This window comes from Acinonyx jubatus, chromosome E2 (genome assembly GCF_027475565.1).
Source record: "Acinonyx jubatus isolate Ajub_Pintada_27869175 chromosome E2, VMU_Ajub_asm_v1.0, whole genome shotgun sequence".
NCBI lineage: Eukaryota > Metazoa > Chordata > Mammalia > Carnivora > Felidae > Acinonyx > Acinonyx jubatus.
Window position 1 is genome coordinate 53,727,122 of NC_069396.1, and position 23,798 is coordinate 53,750,919.

General features: G+C 52.2%; 2 protein-coding genes and 3 non-coding genes across 19 annotated transcripts; 1 reads left to right on the plus strand and 4 right to left on the minus strand.

Annotated features, from left to right (window-relative positions):
• Nucleotides 1–741: 741 nt before the first annotated feature.
• On the minus strand, nucleotides 742–13,059 carry LOC106989424 (Friend virus susceptibility protein 1-like). 7 transcript variants are annotated; one of them, XR_008293764.1, is made up of 7 exons: nucleotides 11,908–13,056; nucleotides 11,216–11,493; nucleotides 10,509–10,655; nucleotides 8,722–8,853; nucleotides 7,232–8,416; nucleotides 6,829–6,894; nucleotides 6,016–6,065 (listed from the first exon to the last, which is right to left on the minus strand). XR_008293764.1 is itself a non-coding variant. In XM_053210960.1 (6 exons), the coding sequence occupies exons 1-6, from the start codon at nucleotides 7,349–7,351 to the stop codon at nucleotides 1,219–1,221; spliced, it is 1,482 nt and encodes a 493-aa protein (XP_053066935.1). In that variant the 5' UTR covers nucleotides 7,352–7,700; the 3' UTR covers nucleotides 742–1,218. The 7 variants fall into 7 exon arrangements, 5 of the variants coding, with proteins under 5 accessions (XP_053066935.1, XP_053066936.1, XP_026892947.1 ...); XM_053210960.1 differs by lacking the exons at nucleotides 8,722–8,853; nucleotides 10,509–10,655; nucleotides 11,216–11,493; nucleotides 11,908–13,056 and adding exons at nucleotides 742–2,155; nucleotides 2,525–2,567; nucleotides 4,565–4,664 and having other exon boundaries at nucleotides 5,850–6,065; nucleotides 7,232–7,700; XR_008293763.1 differs by lacking the exon at nucleotides 6,016–6,065 and having other exon boundaries at nucleotides 6,073–6,894.
• Nucleotides 2,223–2,313, minus strand: LOC113593486 (small nucleolar RNA SNORD88). The gene has a single exon (XR_003413662.1). It is a non-coding gene; the product is annotated as a small nucleolar RNA SNORD88 (small nucleolar RNA).
• Nucleotides 2,652–2,751, minus strand: LOC113593488 (small nucleolar RNA SNORD88). Its single transcript, XR_003413664.2, has one exon. It is a non-coding gene; the product is annotated as a small nucleolar RNA SNORD88 (small nucleolar RNA).
• On the minus strand, nucleotides 4,174–4,264 carry LOC113593487 (small nucleolar RNA SNORD88). The gene has a single exon (XR_003413663.1). It is a non-coding gene; the product is annotated as a small nucleolar RNA SNORD88 (small nucleolar RNA).
• On the plus strand, nucleotides 12,818–23,627 carry LOC106989425 (uncharacterized). Of its 9 annotated transcripts, none has more exons than XM_053210998.1 (7): nucleotides 12,818–13,093; nucleotides 14,495–14,573; nucleotides 14,837–14,885; nucleotides 15,363–15,563; nucleotides 22,481–22,627; nucleotides 23,070–23,162; nucleotides 23,444–23,627. In XM_053210998.1, exons 1-7 carry the CDS (start codon nucleotides 13,032–13,034, stop codon nucleotides 23,587–23,589), a joined length of 777 nt encoding a protein of 258 aa, XP_053066973.1. In that variant the 5' UTR covers nucleotides 12,818–13,031; the 3' UTR covers nucleotides 23,590–23,627. The 9 variants fall into 9 exon arrangements, 8 of the variants coding, with proteins under 8 accessions (XP_053066973.1, XP_053066972.1, XP_053066969.1 ...); XM_053210997.1 differs by having other exon boundaries at nucleotides 12,819–13,093; nucleotides 23,441–23,627; XR_008293766.1 differs by lacking the exon at nucleotides 23,444–23,627 and adding an exon at nucleotides 23,349–23,369 and having other exon boundaries at nucleotides 12,822–13,093; nucleotides 23,029–23,162.
• Nucleotides 23,628–23,798: the final 171 nt, after the last annotated feature.

Sequence of the window (23,798 nt, forward strand, 5' to 3'; positions counted from 1 at the left end):
AGGTGGGAGGCAGGTGCTCATAGCAAGAAGCTACTCCTAGCCACGGGACCCCAAACCTCCCCCCCCCCCCCAGGGGGAATAAGGTGCAAGCCCCTCGACCTTGGGCGGAGGGTACAGAAAGGGCTGGGCAAGGTTGGACTGGGGTCAGCAGCCCTGTCTGCACAGCTTGGAAAAGCCGGAGAACCCCCTGTCCTTTATGTTGAGACCACCAACAGACCCATCCATAAGGACACCTCAGAAGGCCTTCATGTATCCCTGGAGAGGCGGGCACTTTCTTGCTTACATTGACCCAAAGAACTCGCAGGTTCTTTAAGTGGCTCCAGCAGGATGACAGGAGCCCAGCCTTCAGCATACTGAGATGGCCTGTGGAAAGATGGGGGCTCCTCTGCGTGACCCCTGCCCTTGCCCCGAGACGGTTCCGGATGCAATCTCACACCAGGACCACACCACAAACCCTGTCCGTTAGGGCAGCTCAGACACAGCGACACGCATATTCAATGAGTGCCCTGTGCCTAGTGCTGACCATCTGGGTGGTCTGTCCCCATGGAGCTGTGATTCTTGGCCCCAACACTTTCAACCCAGGTGTGACAGACCCGGCCCAGATGCCACACATCCAACTAGAAAGCAGAGGTGAGCCAACAGCAAAAGTCCACTTTAGAAGGCAGGCATTGCATGCGCACACGCACACACACTCAAGAGAGAATCATTCCAAGTCAGAAAGAAGCACCCGGAAAACCAAAGTGTTGTACATGCTTAAATTATTAGGTAAAAACATTGCGTTTAAAAATAGCTTAAGAAAAAGGGTACAAACTTCAAGGTGCTTTCAAGTTGTGGGCTGTGCGGAGATCCCACTTGGCCTGTAGTGCTTTGGGGGCCGGTGGGGCAGGGTGGGGGTGCCCGCCCACCATGCCAATGGGCCTGAAGTGTAACAGACTGAAATGTAATGGGATGTGCCCCTGGGGATGGGGGCACAGGCACCCAAGGGCTACTGGCCGGCTTGCTTCCCTCCACCACTCTGGCTGGTGACACCGGTAGGGAGCCAGGGCACCTCAAGCACTCAGAGAGGCCTGCGAGTCTGGAGAAGGGCAAACGGACCACCCCTCAGTCCCCCCTGGGGGTGCTCAGGAGGCATGGACTCTGTCTCTCCTGGAACCCAGCACCACCCCACCCCGCAGAGTAGCAGCGGGGAGACTGTGCCCGGGGGGGGGGGGGGGGGGCCTAGTCATGGCGCACGGGTGCGGGCGGCTCCTCCCCACAGGCCTGGTCTGAGTAGGGGGGAGGCGGGGGCTGCTCGTCCCCCAGCACGTAGGCAGGGTGGCCGCGGCTGCGCTTGGCCTCCTTGATGTAGAGCTCCAGGAGGACCTTGGTGGGCTGCTTGTCCACCCTCTCCTTGGGGACGCCATGGCTCAGCAGCCAGCCCGTGAGGTCCTTGCGCGTCGGGTTGGGCCCCAACATGAGCTTGGCGCGGCCCGGCTGGCTCTGGCGCCACAGCAGGCCCACGTCGGCGATGGTCTGGATCTCCATCACCGCCTCCAGCACCGTCATGCCCTTGACCAGCAGGCTGACCAGCGAGAGCCGCAGCTCGGAGGGCGCGGCCGTCAGCAGGCGCCGCTGGAGGCCCTGCGTGAAGGGCACGTCCTCGGGCGCCGGCCAGGGCCCCTGCTCGGGCGCGGGGGGTGAGGGCGGCTCGTGGTAGATCCAGTCGAGCATGCCCAGCTCGCGCACCAGCTGGATGCCCTCCTCCATGGTGGTCCAGGGGCGGAAGGGGAGCTCAGTGGCCTCAAAGTGCAGGAAGGACTCCCAGCGCTGGCGCCAGGCCAGCAGCAGCCAGGTGAGCAGCGTCTGGCAGCCACCCCGCAGCGTCTTGCAGTGGTAGTTGAAGATGGCATCGCCAGTCAGGTCACCCAGGAGCGCCAGCTCTCCAGAGTTCAGGGACAGGGCCGGGCCCCCCTGGTCATACACTCGCAGGATCCAGGTGATCATGAGCTCGTTGGGGTTCTGCTTGAAGCGCCGCGAGATGGCCAGGAGCTCGGTGTACGTGTAGTAACGGTCCCCCCGCCCCATCTGGGTGGGGGCCAGTGCTCGCTCGGCCATGACGATGGCTGTCCCCTGCAAGGAGCAGCAGGAAGCCAGGAGGGGTGCTGCTGGGCAGGAGCTTCAGGGAAGGGGAGAGGCCGTCAGGTGGGAAAAGAGCCACAGCCCCCAGCACCTCCCCCCTACCGGGACCCCTCAGATCCCCGGGTGTCAAAGGTCCTGGGGGGCACCATGTCCTCAGGGGAGGTCAGAGCCCAGTGCTAGACATCATGGGGGTCCCAAGCCAGCCCCTTCAGGAGCGCTGACAGGGTCGCTGCCATCTCTCCTGTGTCCTCCCCCTCACCGCCCCACACTTCATCCAGTGCTTAGCACGGGGCCCAGCTCTGGGCAACCACTCGGCATTTGCTTTTGTATTATTACCATAATCTGCATATTTCACGATAGATTTATTGCTATGGTACGGCCAGTAAGGAGCCTCTTCTGTTCTTACCAAGGACAGGGACAGCGGCGCTGTTTGACTCTGGAGGAACCACCTGCAGACAGGAAGGAGCCGGAGGGGAAGAGCTGGTCAGCAGGACACAGGCAACCACGGCCCCCAGCCCTCTGTCCCCAGAGTGGGGCCCCTCAGACCCCCTGGGTGTCAAAGGTCCCGGGGGGGGGGGGGGCACCATGTCCTCAAGGGAGGTCAGAGCCCAGTGCTGGACATCATGGGGGCCCTGGTGCCCTTGCCCTCCCCACTCAGGTCACAGAGCCACTTGGCTCCAGTCCTAAGGGGGAGGACAGACGAGAGCTCACCCAGGCAGGACAAATGACCACAATACCCGGCCACTGGGGTGCCAAGAAGCCCTGATCACGTGTCTTTTGATGCCCCTTGACCAAGCCTCACTGTGGCTTATCCTTGGCCGTCACCTTGTAATGATCCGCCACAACTGACTTTGGCACCACCAACCCCCACCCCGCCCAGCTCAAAGCAGTGCCCCACTGAAGACACCCCCACACCTGCTCAGCCTGCACCCCAGGTCTGTCTTCCCTAGCTGCCTCCCAGAGCCTCCAGCTCTGCTCTCCCCTCACACGTCCCTCCACAAACAGCAACTTCCTACCCCATCTTCCCGGAAACGCCCTCTCCGCTGCAGCAAACATTCAGAGCTCCGCAGAGGACGCCTCAGGTGAAGAGCACAGGCCCTCAGACTGAGCACCCCCCCCCCCAACATGGAAAGGAGCTTCTCCCCCCAAAGGGCTGGCGAGAGCGGACACCCCTGAGCTCTCCCAGAGAACATGCCTGCATCCTACTGCACCACGGCCATCGTTCCGTCCACTCCCGACATCCAAGGACCAGGGACAAATCGCCCCAGATCAGAGAACACTGGCTTCTTTTCAGACAACAGGTCCCGTGCCCATTTTATGACTGGGCTCTTTGCAACATTTGTGCAACATTCTCTAGATAAAGGGTCACTTTAAACAATGGTTAGTGTGTAAACTGGAGGGTAACTTTACTAACTGTATCAGTGTATCCATCCAAGGACGGCAGTCCAAGTTCAATCTACAAACCCCTCAGTGTGAACAGTGAGAAGTGCTGACAGCTTGTTTCTTTTCTTCTGCTGACTTTGAAAATCAGCTTTGATCGGTCGTTTCCTTGAAACCCAAATACATGTTCAGTTTTTCCTGCCACAATCCGTGTATTCTCCATCTTGTCCAACCCTTACCTTTAGGTGGGAAATACCACCACCACCCACCCCCAACCGTGCAGACGATTCGGGCCCATGTGCTGCTGGCTGTGCTGTGCCTGCTCTACGGATATAGAAACTGAGGCTCAGGAGACCAGCTCTCTGAGCCCATGAACAGCAGAGCTGGGATTTGGACCCGGCCCCATTCTGGCTGGATTTCCACTGCTATAAATGAACAGGGATTTGCATGTAAATCTCCAGCACAAATGCTGGCACATAAATTAGGTCCCAGAGCTATCTGATGTGAAGTCATCCCAAACAGGGTAAGGTTATTTTAGATGAGGGGGGGCGGGCGGAAGCAAGAGTTGTCACTGAGAGGGGATGTTAGTGGCCGGTCCCCCTGCTTGAAGACACACCTGTAACACAGGAAGGACTTGAACAGACAGTCTGGGAGGGTCCAGAGACATCAAAACCAGGGCTCCTCAGATCCCCAGGTGTCAAAGGTCCTGTGGCGCACTGAATCCTCAGGGGTGATCAGAGCCCAGTGCCGGACATCACAGGAGCCCAGGTCCCCAAGGCCACTCACCTTCAGGAACAGAGAGGCCCAACTAACTGCACTTAGAGCCTGGGAAGCACAAAATCCACCAGGGCATCAAAGTCCACAATTCTTCCTGTGCAGACCCCAGGTGACCCCACCTCCCCAGTGTCACCGGTCCACGAGGGGACTGTCGTCAAACCCCCTACGTGGAGAAAACCCAGTGTCTACCTCCCCTTGCCTAATTTTACAGACTTTTGGCACTGGCTACACCTGCTACTAACCCTTGACAGTGAAAGCTGCTAAGGTGCAAATCCCTTGAAGAACCTACTGGGGTGGCAGAAGGAGGGAGCTCTCCTAGGGGGAAAAAAACCCAACCCTAACATAGAAGCAGCACTCTCGACGAGCAGAGACCCTTTTCTGCAACCATTTTGGAACAGACCAGAGGAAGACATTTTGGAGAGGGCTCAGGAACCACAGACACAAAGCACACAGGAGACCCCATTATTTCTGATGAAATTAAAAACGTGCTTTCAGAACACCAGGCAGAAATAAAGCAAGCATGGCAAAATGCTAAACTTATGTGTATTTCCCCGCACGTGTGAGGATTTTAACAAGTAAAAAAAAAGGGAATGAGAAAGGAATACATTGGAAAATGGCACAAAGAGGGCGCGCCAGTGATGGAGGAAAAAAAAAAATCCTTCCACTTGTGACAGGGCAACACTTGGGATGAAGTTCGACAGATTTTCAGGTGGCTGCCTGAAGTGAGAAACTCAGGGAGGATTTTTGCTGGGTCTCGGTAGGGACATAGAAAATCAGCTAGCTGCCCCAGGGCCGGGCTTCCTCGGCGATGGGGAAACGGAGGTCCAAGACCTGAATTAAGGACCAATTAGCTCAGAAGTAACGTTTCCCGAAACTCGTGCATGGGGTGAATACAAAACTCTGGTATTTGGAGGGACCGTGTCCGAATGATTCCTGAGGCTAAAGGCCCCACTTGCTGTCTCCTAAGACCGCACCCATGTGGCTCTCAGAAACCCCGTAATTCATCTAGAGACTCCACACTCCCTTTAGCTCTTGGTAAACCCTGAGATCCTGCCTCTACCTCCCCCATATCTTTATTGCAGGTTGCATAAAATGCCAGCCACGTGGAATGGAAAAAAACAGCGACTTCCTAAGGGAAGCTCATGTAGCCAGCACAGAAGTGGAAAACCTCAGCAAGAAAAACTCAGGGTCACACGCGCCCCCCCCCCTCCCGTCCCCAAGAAAAACGGACAAAATGGCGGAATTCTGCGACGTGGGAAACAGAAATGGCGCAGCCCGGCTGCGGGGCCAAGGAGCGCTGGCCTTGAAAACCCTCATTCGCTCCGGGGGCAGGAGTCCTCCCCACCCTGAGGGCCCCTAAAGGGCCGCCAGCCTCTTCGGACGCCACTGCCCACCCCGCCAAGATCCCCAGGCTCGCCTCGGAGCGCGCGCTGGGGTCTCACAAGGGCCTGACCCCTTCCACGCGACAACGTGGCCGCCCCGCCGCAGCCCCGGGCACCTCACGACAGGAGCGACCCAGACCCCAACGCCCGGCCGCGCAGACGGAAAAGAGCCATAAGACAAAAACAGCTCACCCGACCCTCACTCTCTTCAAAGCGTGCGCGGGCGACTTCGCGTCCCGCTTTATAGTGCGCGCCGCTCGTAAGGCCCGCCACAAGCCCCTGCCCGGGCTCCGCCCCGAGGCGTTCAACACACGCGCCGGGGCCGGAAATCCAGCTTTGGTGCTTGGGGAAGCGAATAATGCCTGTTCCCTCCAAAAATCTTCCTAAACAGACGATACAATGTTGTCCCTAGAGGCGGAGAAAAAAAAAGCAGGGGAATATCAGGGCCCGTTGTCCTCTCATGAGCGTCAGGCAACTCTGAGGACAGCACCAAAGGCGGGCGGCAAAGGGGAAGGACCCCGAGCCGGGACAGAGCCAGAAAGGGAGGCCCCTGGAATTGCCAGCGCGGCAGTGGCGCGAGCTTTGGCTGGAAGGGGCGGGGCCGACCCAGACTGAGTCCGCAGGCAGGAATGGGAGGCGGGGCCAGTGCCGAGATCGACCGGGGGCGTTCTGGGGTAGCGCTAGCGTGGCGCAGAATGAGAGGCTCGTTCCGCGCAGCAAGAGGAGGGGTCGGTGCCTGGACGCCCGGGCGAAAGGCTGGGCTTCTGGATCTAAGGGAGGAGGAGGATGGGGGCCAGGACTCCTGGGCTGTGTGAGGGCCGGAAGTGCTCCCTCCACCCCCCAGTTTAGATGGTTTAAGACCTGGGGGCTTGGATTCTTGGTAGGGAGGGTTCAAGCTCTAAGGAGTGTCTTTCAGCTGACTTGATTGGAAACATTCTTTTCAGAGATAAAAAAGGAAACTCCTCTACTTCAAACCCACTCACCAGAGTCGCCACTGTCAACAGTGTGGTGTGGACTTTTTATTTTATGGCTGTATACGCACACATGTTATGGGTAGCGATTTTTTTTTTTCATTCCAGTTTGTCCCCTAAATAGTCTCCCCCGGATCAGTACAGAGTGACCTCATTCCTTAAACGGGGGCCAAATATTCCCTTCTGTGAGTGGAACACACATTGTTTAGCTGGTCATTTGGGTTGTCTTCTTCCGGTGAGGAGACACCTCCCACGAAGCTTATAGTCTGATGTAAAAGGAACATATCCTTATATTAAGAAAAGGAGACCTTTCTTCACTGGCTTTTGCCTCACCCAGAGTAAAAAGCAAAGTCTTCACTGTGGCCCAAAAGGCCCGGAGGGACCTAGCCCCTGTTCCCCCTCTGTCCCTGTCTCCCTCTCCCTTGCTCAGGGTACACTAGTAATTGGCTTCCCTAATCTTCCTGGAACCTGCCAGAGACGTTTGTACCTCAGAACTTTTGCTGTTCCCTCTGCCGGGAATCCTTTCCCCCAACCTATCCCCATGGCTCTCCTCTCTTCAGTCATGTCTCTGCTCAGATATTACCTTGGCATAGAGCCCCTTACCCCTAACATATCTGTTTTGCCTCCCTGCGGAAATGTGAAGCCATAAAAACAAGGATGTGTGTCTAGTTTGATCACTGCTATAGATCCAGTCTCTGGCATATAGTTGCAGCTTATTTTCATTAAAGATGAACAAATTTGAGAGCCTTTTGTGGGAGAGAAGCGGATTATTTTAGCAACCCTTAAAGAGCACAGACTAGGTGTTATGTTAAGCTCTATCTAGATTGAAGTACTATCATTACCCCCATTTTACAGATGAGGAAACTGAGACCCAGACGGGTCAATGCCTGGACACAGGTCACGGAGCTAGTAGGTGGCAGAGCCTAGACTCAATCCTTCCAGCTTAACCACTGTGTGAAAGGGAGGTAGAGGGGACCCCCCCAGGTCAAGGGCCTGTAGGGGGACCCAGGTAGTGAGATAAATTTGTACTTGAGTTTCAACCGTGCCCTGTTCAACAAATGACTCTGATAGCAAAAATATGCTACATGGAACAGCCTTAAAAATGGATGGATGGATGGATGGATGGATGGATGGATGGATAGATAGATAGACAATTTTTAAAAAGAACAGCCCTGTGTTGGAGGAGTTTGGCGAGAAGAAAGAGGAAGTGATGACAGGGGCTGCTGGTAAGGGCAGGAGGTGAGGTGTGGGTGCAGGGAGAATTTACCTCAGGAGGGGCACATTATTGGGGGTCTGGGAAGTAAAAGATGAAGCCCTAAGGGCTTGGAGAGAATCAGCTATTCAACAAATATTGATTGACACCATTTGTATGTATGCCAGGAACCATTGGCACAGCCTCTTTGTTGACCTTGTGCCTTGCCTCTCTTTCCTCTGAATCGCTTCCCTCACCTGTCCCTCTACCCCAGAGGGCCCAAGGGATGGCCCCCGTGAGAGTTGGCATTTCCACAGAACACTTAGAAGGTACTGAGCTACGAGAATATTCTGGGCAAAAGGTACAGATTATTTAAATTATTAATCTGAGTGGGGGGATTAAGAGGGGACCGAAAAGGGCAAGACTCTCAGTGGGGGTGGGGGACTAGAGAGTAGGGTTGTCAAGTGCTTGGCAGGGAGCTGTGGGAGCAGGCCAGCGGTGGGGTCATTCCTGCGTCCTGGAGCGCCATCAAGTCCAGATGGCCTGGAGCACCAGGATGGGCCAGAAGTTCATGCAGTTCAGATAGGAAAGGAAACCTGAAGAAGGAAGGAAGAGAGCAGAGGGGGTGAGGTGCAGCATTCATAGCCCACTCCAGATCCTGATTCTTTTCCCAAGCCCAATCACACCCCTACCCTGTCCCCAATCCATTTCCCAACCCAAACCCAACCCCATCCCCTCATCCAGCCCTATGCCCAACCCCACCCTCCTCTCCCACCTCAATCCCAGCTTGTCCAGCCCTGTCCACAACCCATCCTCATCCCAAACTCTGTCCCACTCAGTCCCTATCCATATCCCTGAAGACCCATGCCCAAGCCCAACCCCAGCCCAGCCCAGCCCAGACCACTCATCAGGAAGAGAAAGATGCCGGTCCACGCCAGGTAGAAGCTGAGCCCCAGAGTGTAGGTCATGCCTTCCTGCAGGTACTCATGGGCCTGCATCAGGTAGAACAGGATGCCCAGTATCATGCTGGCCCCTGCATGAGTACAGGTGTTAGGAAGCTGGGCATCAGGTGTGTGCAGACCCCTGCCCATAGTTGTATGGCTGCCTGGCTCTTGCTCAATATTCTCCCAGTTTCTTTTGCCACCCTGAACCTCTGTGCGCAGGCAGGAAAACAGGCTCTTGATAATGTCATGGTAGAGCACGTTGGGACCATTGGGTTGTGTCTAAAACCATAGGCTTTGCGGCCAACCAGAACAGAGCTCTTGTCTTGCCTCTCCCTCCCACCTTAGGGTAACTACTCCATCTCTCTGAGCCTCACTTCCTTCATATGTAAAATGGGCATAATCTTATGATTATCCCTCATCTCCTTGGGCTGTCGTGAGGAGTTGTTGAGATTGGCACAATTCCTGGCACACAGTGAGCCCACAAGAATTGAGATGATGATGATGATTATTATTGTATTGGGTCTTTAATTTTGGGCTTCTGAAGAAGTAGACTAGGAACCCACTCATTCTGCATATTTCAACCTAAAAAAAATTCAGGTAGTGAAGACCTGGGTCATTTTTTCTTTATGTTGTTGAAAAATAATATAAGAGGTGTTTCTCATTTAATTAAAAAGACTGAGCAGATTTTTTTTTTTTGTAGAAAAATGTCTTATATTAGATGACATAAAACTGAGGTGTTTTCTACCCTTTGTACCTTATATGTAAACAATTGGGAAGAGCTACCAGACAAATTGGATAAATACTATTTGCAAACAAGGAAATAGGAAGTTGAATGTTTCCTACTCTTGACTTTGCTATCATTGTCCAAAAATGTTTTCCTGATAAAACTAAAAGCTGTGGTCAATCATTACAAATGATAGGAACGTAATATCCTTCACTTCCAAATTAATGTGCCAACCCAGCTCCTTTTCTAAAAAGTGTGATTTGGCAATGCAAATTGAAAACTAGACTAATTCTAATCAATTAGAATTAGCATATCAATTTTGAGACATTTGGGTCAAGTGGAAGGATTATCGTGGTAAGGAACTGTGCAAGGTTAAATAGCTCCATCAGGTGCCAACATTTTCTAATCCAACCCTCACTACATCTCCACGTGATAGGAAATTTCACCCCCACCCTACAGAAAACTGTAGGCTCAGAAAGATTAAGTAACTTGAACAAAATCACAGAGCCGGGGACAGGGGGCAGGGGGTGGGGGGGAGAAAGGATTTGGGCTGGGTCAGAACTGGAAATGGGTATTGGGTAGAGGTTGAAGTTTGAGTGGTGAGGACAGAGGGTGAGGTGGGGGACGGGTTTTGGTTGAGTTTGAAAGTGAGGTTCACAGGTGATAGAGTTGGGTTGGATTTGGAATGAGTGCTGAGATTTGGAAAGGGGTTGGGGATGGTAGTGGGGATGGTTTGGAGATGGGAAAGAGATAAAATGGGAACGGGGGGTGGGGATGTGGAGAGGTGGCAGGTGAACTGGAGGCTGGTATTGGGGCTGGAGATGAGGTTGGGTTGTTGGAAGTTCATATTTTTTATTGGGATTGGTCAGAGATTTGGAGGGAGATAGAACTGGGATGGGCAATGTACGTGAGGATGAGGATGGTGTTGGAATGTGGTGGGGAGGGGGTTGGATATCATCATGGGCACTGGGCAAGGTACTCCTCGCCTTGGTTCCTGAGGGATAAATCTCTCTGCCATGCCTGTCAGGATGCTGATGATGACGTTGGAGAAGTCCAGCACAGGTAAGTTGGAGCTGGTGAAGAAGATGATGTTTATGAGCATGATGCAGAGGCAGAAGCCGGCAATACTGGTGAGGATGAGAAAGGCCCAGGCAAAGTCCAACAAATCTGGGGAAGGAAGAAAATCAGAACACCAAGAGGCCCTCCGACTGAGCATGGGGGACAGGGTCCCCCATGAGGCTGGGAGTATTCCTGAACTCTCTCCCTTGCAAATTTTTCTTTCTCGTTTTAAGAAAATTGAAATTGGGCTGTAGAGAAGGGATATTAAGGCAGATGCCTTTAGCATTGAGGGCACACCTCTGGGTCAGTGAGAACAGTGTCTTGGGCAGTGAGAAGGAGGGTGGGAATTGAGGAACCAGTTCTGTGTGATGAGGAAAGATTCCTTGGGGTGAAAAAGTCTCAGGATAATGTGTAAGATCCTAGGGTTAAGAGGACTGTGGGGATGGGTATCACATAATTGAAGGTGAGCATAGGGCAGTGGGGATGATCCTGGGGCAATGAGGACCATCTGGAGGAAGGGATGACTATCCGGGGGTAGTGAGAACTATCCCAGAGACGGGAAGACTAACCCTGGGCAGTGAAGACCATCCTAGAGAAGGCAGAGAAGGGTCCCTGGGACAAAGAAGAGAGATGAGTCCCAGGAAGGGTGAGTATAGGGCAGGCCTTACAAGCATTCTGGTCGTACTCATGAAGGCAGGAGATGTCAGGGCACTGCACAAAGAAGATGGTGTTGATGGGGATGGTCAAGGGGCCATCAGGATCCCCAGGGGGTGTCAATGGAACCTGGAAGTGGATCCAGGGCTGGCCCAGGGTGATGAGACCGATGATCACCATGCCAGCCAGGCTCAGTGCCAGGCTCACCTGACGGCTGATCTTCTTGGCTCCATGCAGCAGCCGCCAGCCCATGGGCAGCTGTGAATAGCTGCATTTACTCCTTCTCTGACACCTGTAGGAGATCGCCCGTCACCAGGGTCAGCACTGAGTCCAGCCACCCAGCCCAGCCACCCCAGTCCAACTGCCAGACCAGACCATGACCCACCCAGTGTAGCCTTCAGACTATCTTCTCTACGTCCATTCTCCCTGGCCTGTACCCTTCAGGTCCTGCCTCTAGATGTTTAGCCTCTAGGCTCCCTTGCCTCCAGATCTAACTTCCAGACCCTGCCACCCCCAAGTTCAGTTCCTAGGTTGAATTACAGGTCCAGTCTTTATGTTATGCCCTACCCAGGGTCAGCCTCACTTGGGTCCAACCTCTAGTTTCCAGTAGACTGGCTTTGCTTCTGGTCGCTGACCTTTGACTACTGCCTCTCCCCCAGAATCCTAGCCCAGAACCTGGCCCACTGCCTGGACCCCTGCCTCTCACCCGCCAGAATCCATCTCAGCAGATCTGCTTGATTGTATGCTCTGGATATTGTTGTCTAGAGCACTTGGGTTGTATAGGGAGCTGTCCATAGAGTCTTTGAAACTCTCCTGGGTGGTCCAGATGATTGAATCAGTGCTTTTGACGCTGGCCGTGGGGCTGTGAGTAATTGAAGGGGGGACATCGACTTTGGCCCGGATTGGCAATGTGAGGCATTGAGTACTCAAACAAGGACTCTGACTTGTTGGAAGGTGGTCTTGGCTACGGACTTGACTACTATTGTAGTTAAGGGACTCTACATTGTTCAGGGAGACGTGAGGAAGTAATAGAGAGTTTTGGATGCTGAAGTGGCGAGTTTGGAGAATTGGTGGAACATCTTGGGTCTTCAAACGGTGACTGTAGGCAACTGACGGTGTATCTTGGATGCTGAGCCGATGACCGCTCACAGTGGATGGCGTGTCCTCAGTACTGACCCAGCAACTGTTGATAATGGGTGGCGCATCTTGGATACTGGCCCAGCGACTGTGGACTAGTGGAGGGTCTTGGATGCTGACCCGGCGATTGTGGATAATGGACAAGGGTTCTTGGATGCTGACCCGGTGACTGTTGATAATGGGTGGGGGCCCTTGGATGCTGGCCCGGCGATTATGGATAATGAGCGGGGGCTCTTGGATGCTGACCCGGCGATTATGGATAATGGGCGGGGGCTCTTGGATGCTGACCCGGCCACTGTTGATAATGGGCTGAGAGTCTTGGATTCTGACCTGGGGCCTGTAAGTAATTGGTGGAGAGACTTCGGTCTCATTTTGAGTATTACTGGGAGCTCCTGGAAGGAAACCTGGCTGGGTGCTCTGGGGTCCAGACTGGGGCCTCTGGGACATGTGGGGATGCAGCGTAAGACCAGTCCCCAGATGCACTAAACAGTCACCAACTGCTTTTAGCCCCTCTTTCCAGGCACCTCCATGGCCACCTGGAAGTCTGTTGGTCTCCCTCCCAGGTTCAGGCTTGGCCCTTGGCGGTTTGGATCTCTCTGACCCTTCTTCTGTGTTCTCTGGTCTCTCCTGCTGTCCACAGGCAGGCCTCAGGGCTTCAGTCTGGCCTGCATCTGGGGTTGGGGGGGAGGTTCCATGACAGTTGGAGAGATTCCAGGCGGTTGGGACATTGCCCATGGACTCATGCTCTACCCTGTGTGAGTGACATGGGGGCTGGGGCTGGGTCAGAGTGGGTTCCATGTGAGGTATGGGCAGGGTCAGGATTGGGTCAAGAAGAGGTCATGGCTGGGTCTGAGAGATGTCAGGACTGGGCAAAGGTGGGGGAGAGGGGGAGAGAATGATAAGGGTAGAGAAAGCGCAGGGTCAGAGAGGGGCCAGAATAGGGCCAGGGTTGGGCGGGGCTGAACCAGCACTGGGGCACCAGCATTCTGAGATCAGTTCTTACAGTTTCTGGAAGGCCTGAGATCTGAATTTATAATTCCCTCCTTCTACCTGCCCCTACCCCACCCCACTCCCAGGGCCTTTCCTGAATTGATTTCCTCCTTTTATTCCCTTTTCAAGTTCAGTATCTCTCTCCACTGTCTCTGTCTTTCTTCACCTTTTCCTGAGACCTCAGGGACCTCTTCTCTGACCTCAAAGACCTCCAATCCAGGCTTGCGTTCTCTCCATCCTTTCTCTTGGCTCGTGTGGTAGACTTTTGAGAAACAAACAAACAAGCAAACAAATAAAAAAGAAAGAAAGGAAAAGAAAAGAAAAAAGAAAAAAGGAAACCCACAAACTTTTATGTCTTTAATTCCACAAATATCCATCCAACTCCTCAACTGTCAAAGGAGATAATGATAATTCACAGGATTGTCATAAAGACGAAGTGTAAAAGCATCAAGAACCCATTGTAATAGAAAGCTGTTGAATTTTTTGCACTTCACAGATACTGGTTTTGACTCTCAAAGACACTTTCTCCATCCTCCAAAGCTCGTGCCTGAGTCCTAGACCCAACCTTCTCTGAAAATTTGGGTTTCTCTGAAACCCAAATTGAGAGGATTGAGAGATGCCACAGGACAGGAAGGAATTACTATACATAGATAACCATGGATGTGTCTACCAGTTCATACACCCATGCATTCAATCATTACCATTTTAAAAAATGTTGATTTATTTTCATTTTTGAGGAGGGGGAGGGGCAGAGAGAGAGGGAGAGAGAGAGAATCCCAAGCAGGCTCCGCACCAGCAGCGCTGAGCCTGATGCGGGGCTTGAACCCACGAACAGTGATCATGACCTGAGCTGAAATCAAGAATGGGATGCTTGGGGCGCCTGGGTGGTTCGGTCGGTTAAGCGTCCGACTTCGGTTCAGGTCACGATCTCCTGCTTTGTGAGTTTGAGTCCCGCGTCAGGCTCTGTGCTTACAGCTCAGAGCCTGGAACCCACTTTGGATTCTGTGTCTCCCTTTGTGCTCCTCCCCTGCTCATGCTCTGTCTCTCTGTCTCCTTCAAAAATAATAAACATTCAAATAAATTAAAAAAAAAAAAAGAGTGGGACGCTTAACCAACCGAGTCACCCAGGTGCCCCTCAATTGTTGCCTTTTTACTTTAACAACCAGCAAAGGCTCTGTACCAGGTGATGGAGGTGCAGTGGGAAAAAGAAGAGATCTGTTCTCTACCCTCAAGGGGGTCTGTTCGGTAAGATGGGTAGGGAAAAAGTAGTGAGATAAGGGATGCCAGTGAAGGAGACTTGCGTGTTGCACTGATAAGGGAGCACTTGGTGGGCGACCTTGCCAAGAATTGAAGTTGGGCTGGGCTGGGAGGCTCAGGATGGGAGATGTGAGTGGAGTGACATGGGAGGTGAGATCTAAAGGGTGGCCAAGGCAGTCTGGGCACAGGTGGGAGAAGGGTGCCCCAGGCAGAAGGAGCAGCCTGGACTGCTTTTTGAATTGCTGACGTAGGAAAGCTCGCGGTGTGAGAGGAACCCTGTGAAGTCTCGTGTGGCTGGAGGTAAGTGAGTAGTGGGAGGGACAGGATTTCCCTGCCAGTTGGGAAGTCTGGTAGGATCACAGGGGGCTTGGTGAACGCAGGGCACGCCATTGGCATTTCGTTCTGCTGGCACCACGGGTCTTGGCCTCATGAGCACACTGTGGAACCCGCGTCGCAGTTGTCCGTGTCCCGGATGGGGATTTGTGACAGGGGTCTAGAGAAGCAGTTGAGGTCAAGGGCAGAGATGGAGCTGGGGTTTGGGGAACAGGGACTGGAGGATGGGGGTGGAGACAAAACAAGTAGGTTTGGGCTCCGAATGGGGTTGTGGGCGAAGGCTGGGCTGGACGTCAGGGTTAGAGATGGGAGTGAGGGTGCATTTGGGATCAGAGATGGGGATGGGGTTGGGACTGGGGTCTGGGTGGAGGTGGAGACGTGGCTGTGGCTGGCTGCAGTGTGGGGCAGGTGGATGTGGACCCGAGGAACTCTACTCTTTCCCAGCGGACATGGTCTCTTCCTGGGAGGAGGACCGCAAGTTCATCCTGCGGGGCTGGTCTCTGGTCTTCAGCATCCTCGCAGCCCTGATGATGCTCAGCGTGGTGGATGGACGTCTGGCATACTTGCAGGGCTCTTACACTGGCTACCTGGGCTTCTGGACAGACTGCAGGAAGTACAAGTGTGTCAGCCTGGGCCAAGTCACCGGTCAGTAGGAGGCTGGACAGACTATGGGGCACTCGAAGTGGGGCATCTTGGGAAATTATCAGGGGTGGGAATCTCTGGGGGAAGTTCTTTGCATGTTCTTGGGGATAAATATTTAGAATTCTCAGAAGGGTCTCTGGAGATTCTCTGAAGGGACTTGTGGAGAAGTCTCCTGGAGTTATACATGGCTTTTGAGGAGACAGGGAAACAGGACTGTCACAGCTCATGGGAAGAGCATTACAATTCACCGGAAACCAATCTGCCTCACGATTAGATGTTAAAGTCACCATCATTTTCTCCCTCGCTTTTTAAAATAGGTTTTTTTAAACGTATTGTTTACTTTTGAGAGAGGGAGCGCAAGTGGGGGAGGGGCAGAGAGAGCGTGGGGGACAGAGGATCCGAAGCGGGCTCCGTGCTAACAGCAGTGAACCTGATGTGGGGCTCGAACTCACAAACCACGACAACATGACCTGAGCTGAAGTCAGACACTCAACCACTGAGCCACCCAGATGCCCCGAAAATAGTTCCTTTAAAAAGATGATTTAAAAAAAAATTTTTTTTAACATTTATTTATTTTTGAGACAGAGAGAGACAGAGCATGAACGGGGGAGGGTCAGAGAGAGGGAGACACAGAATCTGAAACAGGCTCCAGGCTCTGAGCGGTCAGCACAGAGCCCGACGCGGGACTCGAACTCACGAACTGCGAGATCATGACCTGAGCCGAAGTCAGACGCTTAACCGACTGAGCCACCCAGGTGCCCCCAAAAGATGATTTTTTTAAAAAAAGGAAATTTCCAGCTCCTTCGGAAACATTTTGCTTTATCTTATGTCTCTGTGTGTGTTTCCAGTGCTTTTGAGCATTGCAACAGGAGGCAGTCCAGAACCTGGAGCCAGAGTGCCTGGGTTTGGATCCTGGCTCAACCATTTGGTTGCTGGGTGATCTTAGGCACATTCTCTCACTTCTCTGTGCCTCAGTTTCCTCATTTCTAAAATGGTAGTGGTGGGGCACCTGGGTGGCCCAGTCGGTTAAGCGTCCGACTTCAGCTCAGGTCACGGTCTCACGGTCCGTGGGTTTGAGCCCCGCGTCGGGCTCTGGGCTGACTGCTCAGAGCCTGGAGCCCGTTTCCGATTCTGTGTCTCCCTCTCTCTCTGCCCCTCCCCTGTTCATGCTCTGTCTCTCTCTGTGTCAAAAATAAATAAACGTTAAAAAATTAAAAAAATAAAATAAAATGGTAGTGGTAGTAATCCCTATTCACGGGCTGTTGGAAGAATTAGCAAGTTAAAACATGTAGGGGAATTAGAACAGCGCCTGGCACATATTAAGTGCCACCCTGGTGGGTTATTATTCTCCTAGGGAATTCATTTTTCAGCCAATGCACCTATCTTCGCTTCAGATCTCAAATAAGTTTATGAAACTTCCAGAACACTGTGTGGTATTAATCTTATTTATTTATTTTCAATATCTCTTTCTTGTATACCTCCCAAACTCAAGTCGGTGTAAGCAAGACAAATATGGTTTCAAGTTATGGTAAAGTCCAGAGGCATAGATCTATCGAGTTCAGGTACTGCTGGATCCAGGTGCTCAAAGCCGGTCAATAGGGAATCTGTCTATGAAGGCTTCCTCTGTGTGGGGCCCTCAGGCAAGCTGTGGTCATGGGGCATCAGCAGTACCCAGATTCTGTCCTTTCTGTGAACGACCGTGGGGAAAGGAGAGCAAGTTGTCTTCTGTAGCCCTCAAGCAAAGATCTCAGGATGAGCTCTGATGGGATCAGATTTACTTCCCTGGGATTCTCCCTCCTCCCGCACCCACCCACACTGAACAGGAAGATGTCATGCTGAGATTGGCTGGGTCTGGATCACACACTTTTCTTAAGAGTCAATGGAGGGGTCATTTCTGTCCGAAAGCACAAGGACAGAGGGTGGGCACAGAGTTCCTCTGAACAAAGTCAAGTTGCTGTTGACAGAAGAATGGGAATGGATGCTGGGTGGACAACTTTCTTCCATATTTATGATACATCAATGGAGCAAACTTATCCTGGGGTAGACGCCCAAGACTGGAATAGCAGGGTTTCTGAAGGGCTGAGGAGACTTTGTAAGGCTTTGATATGTCAGGATTCTCATGACAAGCAACAGAAGCCAATTAAACCTGGTGTAAGCAGGAAATGGATTTACAAACAATGTTGCGGGAGTTTGAAGAATCTCTGTGTGGCCAGAGAATTGGGCTCCAGGGGCCAAGTGATCGGGAGCATGCCCAAAAAATTCCCTGGAGGACTGGCTGGCTGGGCATTCATACTACAGCTTGCTCTCTAGACCTGGACTCCACTGGGGAACCTCTTTCTCGGATGCCCTGGGACTCTGGAGGTAGCAGTGGCCACACCTACCAGAAGAGAGTCCATGCCTACCTCTGGCTGTGAATTCCAAGTCTAGCGTGGCTCTTCTTTATTGGTGGATCCTGGTCACGTGCCGAGGTCTTCGCCTTAAGGGAGGCTGGTTTCCTTACTGGAAAGTGTGGATGCACACATTGGGGAAAATTCCCCAAACGTGGACTGGTTTCCAAAGGTGCTGGGAAGACAAAAAAGAGAGGTGAACGTTCATTACATTTCCCATTTGTTCCTAAATGTTAACTTTGTGTGATTTAAATTTTTTTCTTTCTTTTATTTATTTTTAATTTTTTTTCAACATTTATTTATTTTTGGGACAGAGAGAGACAGAGCATGAACGGGGGAGGGGCAGAGAGAGAGGGAGACACAGAATCGGAAACAGGCTCCAGGCTCCGAGCCATCAGCCCAGAGCCTGACGCGGGGCTCGAACTCACCGACCGTGAGATCGTGACCTGGCTGAAGTCGGATGCTTAACCGACTGTGCCACCCAGGCGCCCCATCTTTAAGATTTAAGTTACTTTTATTTTATTTGAACGAGGAATATATTTATATGGTTCAGCACTTTAACAAGTGCAAGAGTCTCCCTTACATTTCTGTCTCCCATCCCACCCATTCCCCTTCCTGGGGGGTGACTGATGCTACTAAGCCATTAAAAAAAATTTTTTTTTAAATGCTTATTTAGAGAGAGAGAATGACAGAGTGTGAGCACGGGAGGGGAGGAGAGAGAGAGGGAGATACATAATCCCAAGCAGGCTCCAGGCTCCAAGCTGTCAGCACAGACCCTGACACAGAGCTTGAACAGAGGAACCTCGAGGTCATGATCTGAGACAAAGTCAGTCACTTAATCTACTGAGCCACCCAGGGCCCTGCTACTAAGCAATTTTTAAGCTCTTATGTGTTCCTCCAGTTATATTTTCTACACATATGAGAAAATGGCTATTCTTAAACGGTATGACCATATAAACATATACAAACACATACATACACACACACACAGAAGCATGTCTCTGTATATACTGTGTATGTTTATCACTAAAAAAGCACACAAGGCAGTATTATAGTTCTCTTTTTATTTTTATTTATTTATTAAAAAATTTTTTTTTCAACGTTTAGTTATTTTTGGGACAGAGAGAGACAGAGCATGAACGGGGGAGGGGCAGAGAGAGAGGGAGACACAGAATCGGAAGCAGGCTCCAGGCTCCGAGCTGACAGCACGGAGCCCGACGCGGGGCTTGAACTCAGACCGTGAGATCATCACTTGAGCCGAAGTCGGCACTCAACCGACTGAGCCACCCAGGCGCCCCTATAGTTCTCTTTTTAAAAGTAAACCAGGGGCGCCTGGGTGGCGCAGTCGGTTAAGCGCCCGACTTCAGCCAGGTCACGATCTCACGGTCCGTGGGTTCGAGCCCCGCGTCAGGCTCTGGGCTGATGGCTCAGAGCCTGGAGCTTGTTTCCGATTCTGTGTCTCCCTCTCTCTCTGCCCCTCCCCCGCTCATGCTCTGTCTCTCTCTGTCCCCAAAAAAATAAATAAACGTTGAAAAAGAATTTAAAAAATAAAAAAAAAAGACACCACAGTAAAAGAGAACCTGCAGGACAATATCTGATGAACATAGATGCAGAAATTCCCAACAACATATTAGCGAACTGAATCCAACCATACATTAAGAAAATAAAATCAGGGCGCATGGGTGGCTCAGTTAGTTAAGCGTCCGACTTCAGCCAGGTCACGATCTCGCGGTCCGTGAGTTCGAGCCCCGCGTCCGGCTCTGGGCTGATGGCTCAGAGCCTGGAGCCTGCTTCCGATTCTCTGTCTCCCTTTCTCTCTGCCCCTCCCCCGTTCATGCGCTGTCTCTCTCTGTCCCAAAAATAAATAAAAAACGTTGAAAAAAAAATGTAAAAGTAAACCAGCATTTACTGAACGCACAGAATGTACAATGCTTTATGGTTGGCATAAAGACACAACATACAGGTTATGAGGGTCTTTTGTTAAGGTGTAGAAATTCAGAATTTTTATGTTCTTATTTATCCGGCTTTGCCTCTGTGACTTTACCAATTGCTTCTCAGCTTGAGGAGTTCTTCTCCCTCTAGATTGTTGATGAACATTCAATTGTGTGTGTGTGTGTGTGTGTGTGTGGGTTAGAGTTTGTGATTTTAGTGGGTGGTATGTAGGCAGCACTGAATCCTGCACTCCTTGCCAACTTATGGAAGGGATTTGAATTAGGAGTCTTTGGATCACAAGTAACAGAAGCTCTAACGTGAAGTAGCTTGAGTGAAGGAACTTATGGTCTCACCCAAATGAAAAAGAGTGGGAGTAGGAATGCTTTCAGGCATGGCTGAATTCAAGAGTCCAAGTGATAGTATCAGACACATTACTATCTGTCTGTTTCTTGGCTACTTGGATTGGCTTCATTCTCAAGGCTCCCCCTAGTGGCAGGTCAGGATCTAGTTAGGAAAATAAATCATTCTAGGTGCTTTAGAGGGTAGTAAATATAGGGGATTGATTTCATGGGTAACAGAATAGCTGAGAAGCTGAGTAGGTAATGGTGAGGCAAAGCAGAGATTAGCAACTCAAGAAGCTGCTACACCCTTTAGCCCAGAAGAACAAAGAAAAGAGGTGGTATTACCAGAGCCTGGAAGCTGGAGCCATCGGGAAGGCATAGACTCGTAGTGCTATTTGCTTAGAGGTGGCTAGAATCACAGAAAAAAAAAAAAAAAAGAATCTACTGCTAAAGACACCAGCTGAGGTGGGGGTTGGGGGGAGGGAAATAAATACACTGGGTTGTTCTCGTCTTCCAGAGCCAGTCTTCTGCCAATGCCTCCCATTAGCCAAACGTACTGATAAGCCAGTGATCAAAGGAGGTTGGGGAATGTAGTCTTTGCAACACAGAATAGGGAGGCATGGGCAATGGATCTGAGAGAAGACAAACATCTGGCAGAACTGCTAACAATGTGGGCTCAAGCCTGGCAGGAAAAAGAACACAAAACGTTCCTGCAAAAGTCTTGTGTGGCTGGGTCACATGAGCACCTCAAACCAAGTATAGCGGCCAGAGCGATGCAATGCACTGATTAGCTTATAACTGGGGCTGAGAGTGGGGAACAGGCAGGAGGGTGAGTCGGAGAGGTAAGCCACAAATGTCTACTTCTGACCAAACCACAAAGTGGGCTCATCTCTGGGTTGACAAGAGCCAGGGACTTGAATGTCATCTCAACTCTCTTTCTCCTCTCGTCTGCTTTCCTTTCTTAGTTTTACCCTATCAGATCTCCTATCCCCCATGAGGCTAGGTCCAAGGCCAGGAAGCTCCAAGCTCATAAACCTCCTGACTAGAGGAACGAGAGCTCTTGGCAGCTTCAGTCAGAGAAAGTCCCAGGGCAGAGCTTGACTGGTTGATTTTGGTCATATGCCCATCTTTGGGCCAATCACCGTGGTCTGGGGTATGGGGCACTGTGATTGACTCAGGTGGAGTCATATGACTATTTTGGTGGCCCCCAGAAAGCAGGGTATGTCATGAGAATCCCTCAACCAGGATTATGTGATTGATCCCCAGAGCACTATTGCTATTCTGTATATATGTCCCAGCTTTTGCTTTCTGATTATGTGTTAGAGATATGCAGTTTGCCAGAAACAAAGCGGATGGAGTCTTAGCTCATTTGGCTGAGACAGTCTTGCACTGTTCAAAAGTAGGCAATGTAGAGAAGGGCTAAAAAGAGATGTAATTCTCAGAAGGGGCCAAAACTCTTGTTCTGAAATGTACATTGGATAAATATTCACTGAAACTGAGTGTGGTTCTGTGGTTTTCAAGTATCTGGAAGTTTTTCTTGTGTGTACATCAGAGTGTGTACGCTCTGGGGATCGAGGTGGGTGATTTGGAGAATGTCTGTGGGAGGGCTCTTTGGTGTGAATGGGGGTGATAATGGGGGGAGGTTCTGGGTGTAAAAATGGGATCACTAGAGGACCTTGGGATGTGAATGGGAGACGCCTGAGCAGAAGCAGGGTGTCTTTGGAGACCAGGGGAGCTAAAGTGTCTTGGACAATTTTGAGGGTGCTATTGGGGGTGTCTGGGTGTGATACTGAGGGCATTACTGTGAGGTGCTGTGGGATGCCTTCTGGGAGTATGAGTGGGATGACTTTGGAGGTGTCTGTGGGGATGACTCTAGAAAAGATTGAGATGATTCTGTGGGGTGACTTTGAGGATGTGAGTGGGGATGGCTTAAGGGTCATCTGTGGGGTCACCTTGGAAGCATGGGTGGGGTTGATTATGAGGGTGGACTTTGGAGTAGGTGGGGGTGATTGGGACAACTTTGAGGGTACCATTGGGGATGATTTTGACTTTACAGGTGCCTGGGGGTGACTCTGAGAGAGAGAGATTTTAGGATTTCTTAGAAGGGACTTTGGTGGTGGAAGTGGGGTGATGTTGAGGTTGTCTGCAGCCAAACTTTGGGGGTGTATGTTGGGCTGCCCATGGGCTGTCGGTAGGGTGAGTTTGGAGGGTGACCTTGGAGAGCATCTGGGGATGACTGCAGCATTTCCTCTGCCTCCAGTTCTCATCCATATGAGCATGGGCTTCATGATGCTGGCCCTGACCCTGTGTCTCATCCTCCTCCCCTTCATGTGCCTCTCCTTCCGGCCAGTCTTCCGACGCCTTACTAAGATCGACCTTGTCTTCAGTTTTCTCAGCTTCAGCACTGGTAAGTGTTGGCCTGGGGGAAGGGAAGATACCCCCAGTGTCTTGCCCCAGGACTCTCTTTTTGGCTTTGGGGAGGTGTATCTCAAGATTTCTGTCCTGCTGACTCTGTCTTTGAACGTCTCTTGGGATCTCTGCCCCACTCTTTCAGCTCTATTTTTAAATTTCTCAGTCGGGGTGAGTGTCGGGGGCATCTGTCTCCCCTTCCTGCTTCCCTCTTTTTCTTTCTGCTTCTCTCCGGGTGTCTTTGTGTCTGCACAGGAGTTTGTGTGCCTGTGTATGCACACACACCTGCTTGTCACGGAGGGTGGGAGGGGAGAGGCTGTCTCTGTCTCTCTTCTCTTTATGGGGGTTTCCTGGGGTTCCTGTCCAGCCTTTGTGCCCGTCTCTCCGGCCCCACCCCAGTGCAGGGTTCCTGATCGTTCTCAGTCTGACGCTCTTTGTAGTCAACTGTGAGACGCTACACCCGAGGCCACAGGTATCCTACCTGGTGACCACCTACCTGTGCTGGGGCGCCGGCGCCTTGATGCTGTTGGCCGGTGAGGGCGGGACCTCGGGAGAAAGGGGCGGTGCCTCGGTAGGGCAGGGGTCGGGGCCCGGGAGAGAACTCGGGGCAGGGCCTGGGGCCGGATAAGGGCGGACCGGAGGGGAGGCCGCCTCGAGGGGTGGCGCGGGGCCTGCGGCGGGGCTCGGAGTTCAGCCGCTCACCAGCCCCCGGCCCCCAGGAGTGCTGAACTACTTAAACCACTTGGGCATGTGGGGCAGAAGTTCGCCCTTCATGGAGCGGCGTCTGAGCTGCCGTCGGTGGGTCTCGCAGCAGAACGCTCGGAGACGCGCGTCCGAACTGCAGTCCGACGCGGACCGCAAGCTCAGCCGGGACCTGTCCAGTGCACTCACCCCCGAGGGGCGCCCCCTCGAGCCTCTCTAAACAGTTGCACCCGAGCTTCGCAGGAAACTGACCGGTAACCGCAGCCAACATACCGGGCCCGTCCCCTCCGTCGTGGCCCCGCTGCCAAAGAACAGGCCGTGCCTTCTGAGGACAGGCGACAAACCCCCACCCCTCGAGCTTGGGGTTTCCCTTTTCGGCTCTGTTCCCGCCCACGGAGTCCTCAACCTGCCTTCCCTCCTACAGCGCGACACCGCCCCCTCCAGTTCTGAGCGCGGCGTGCAGCGCA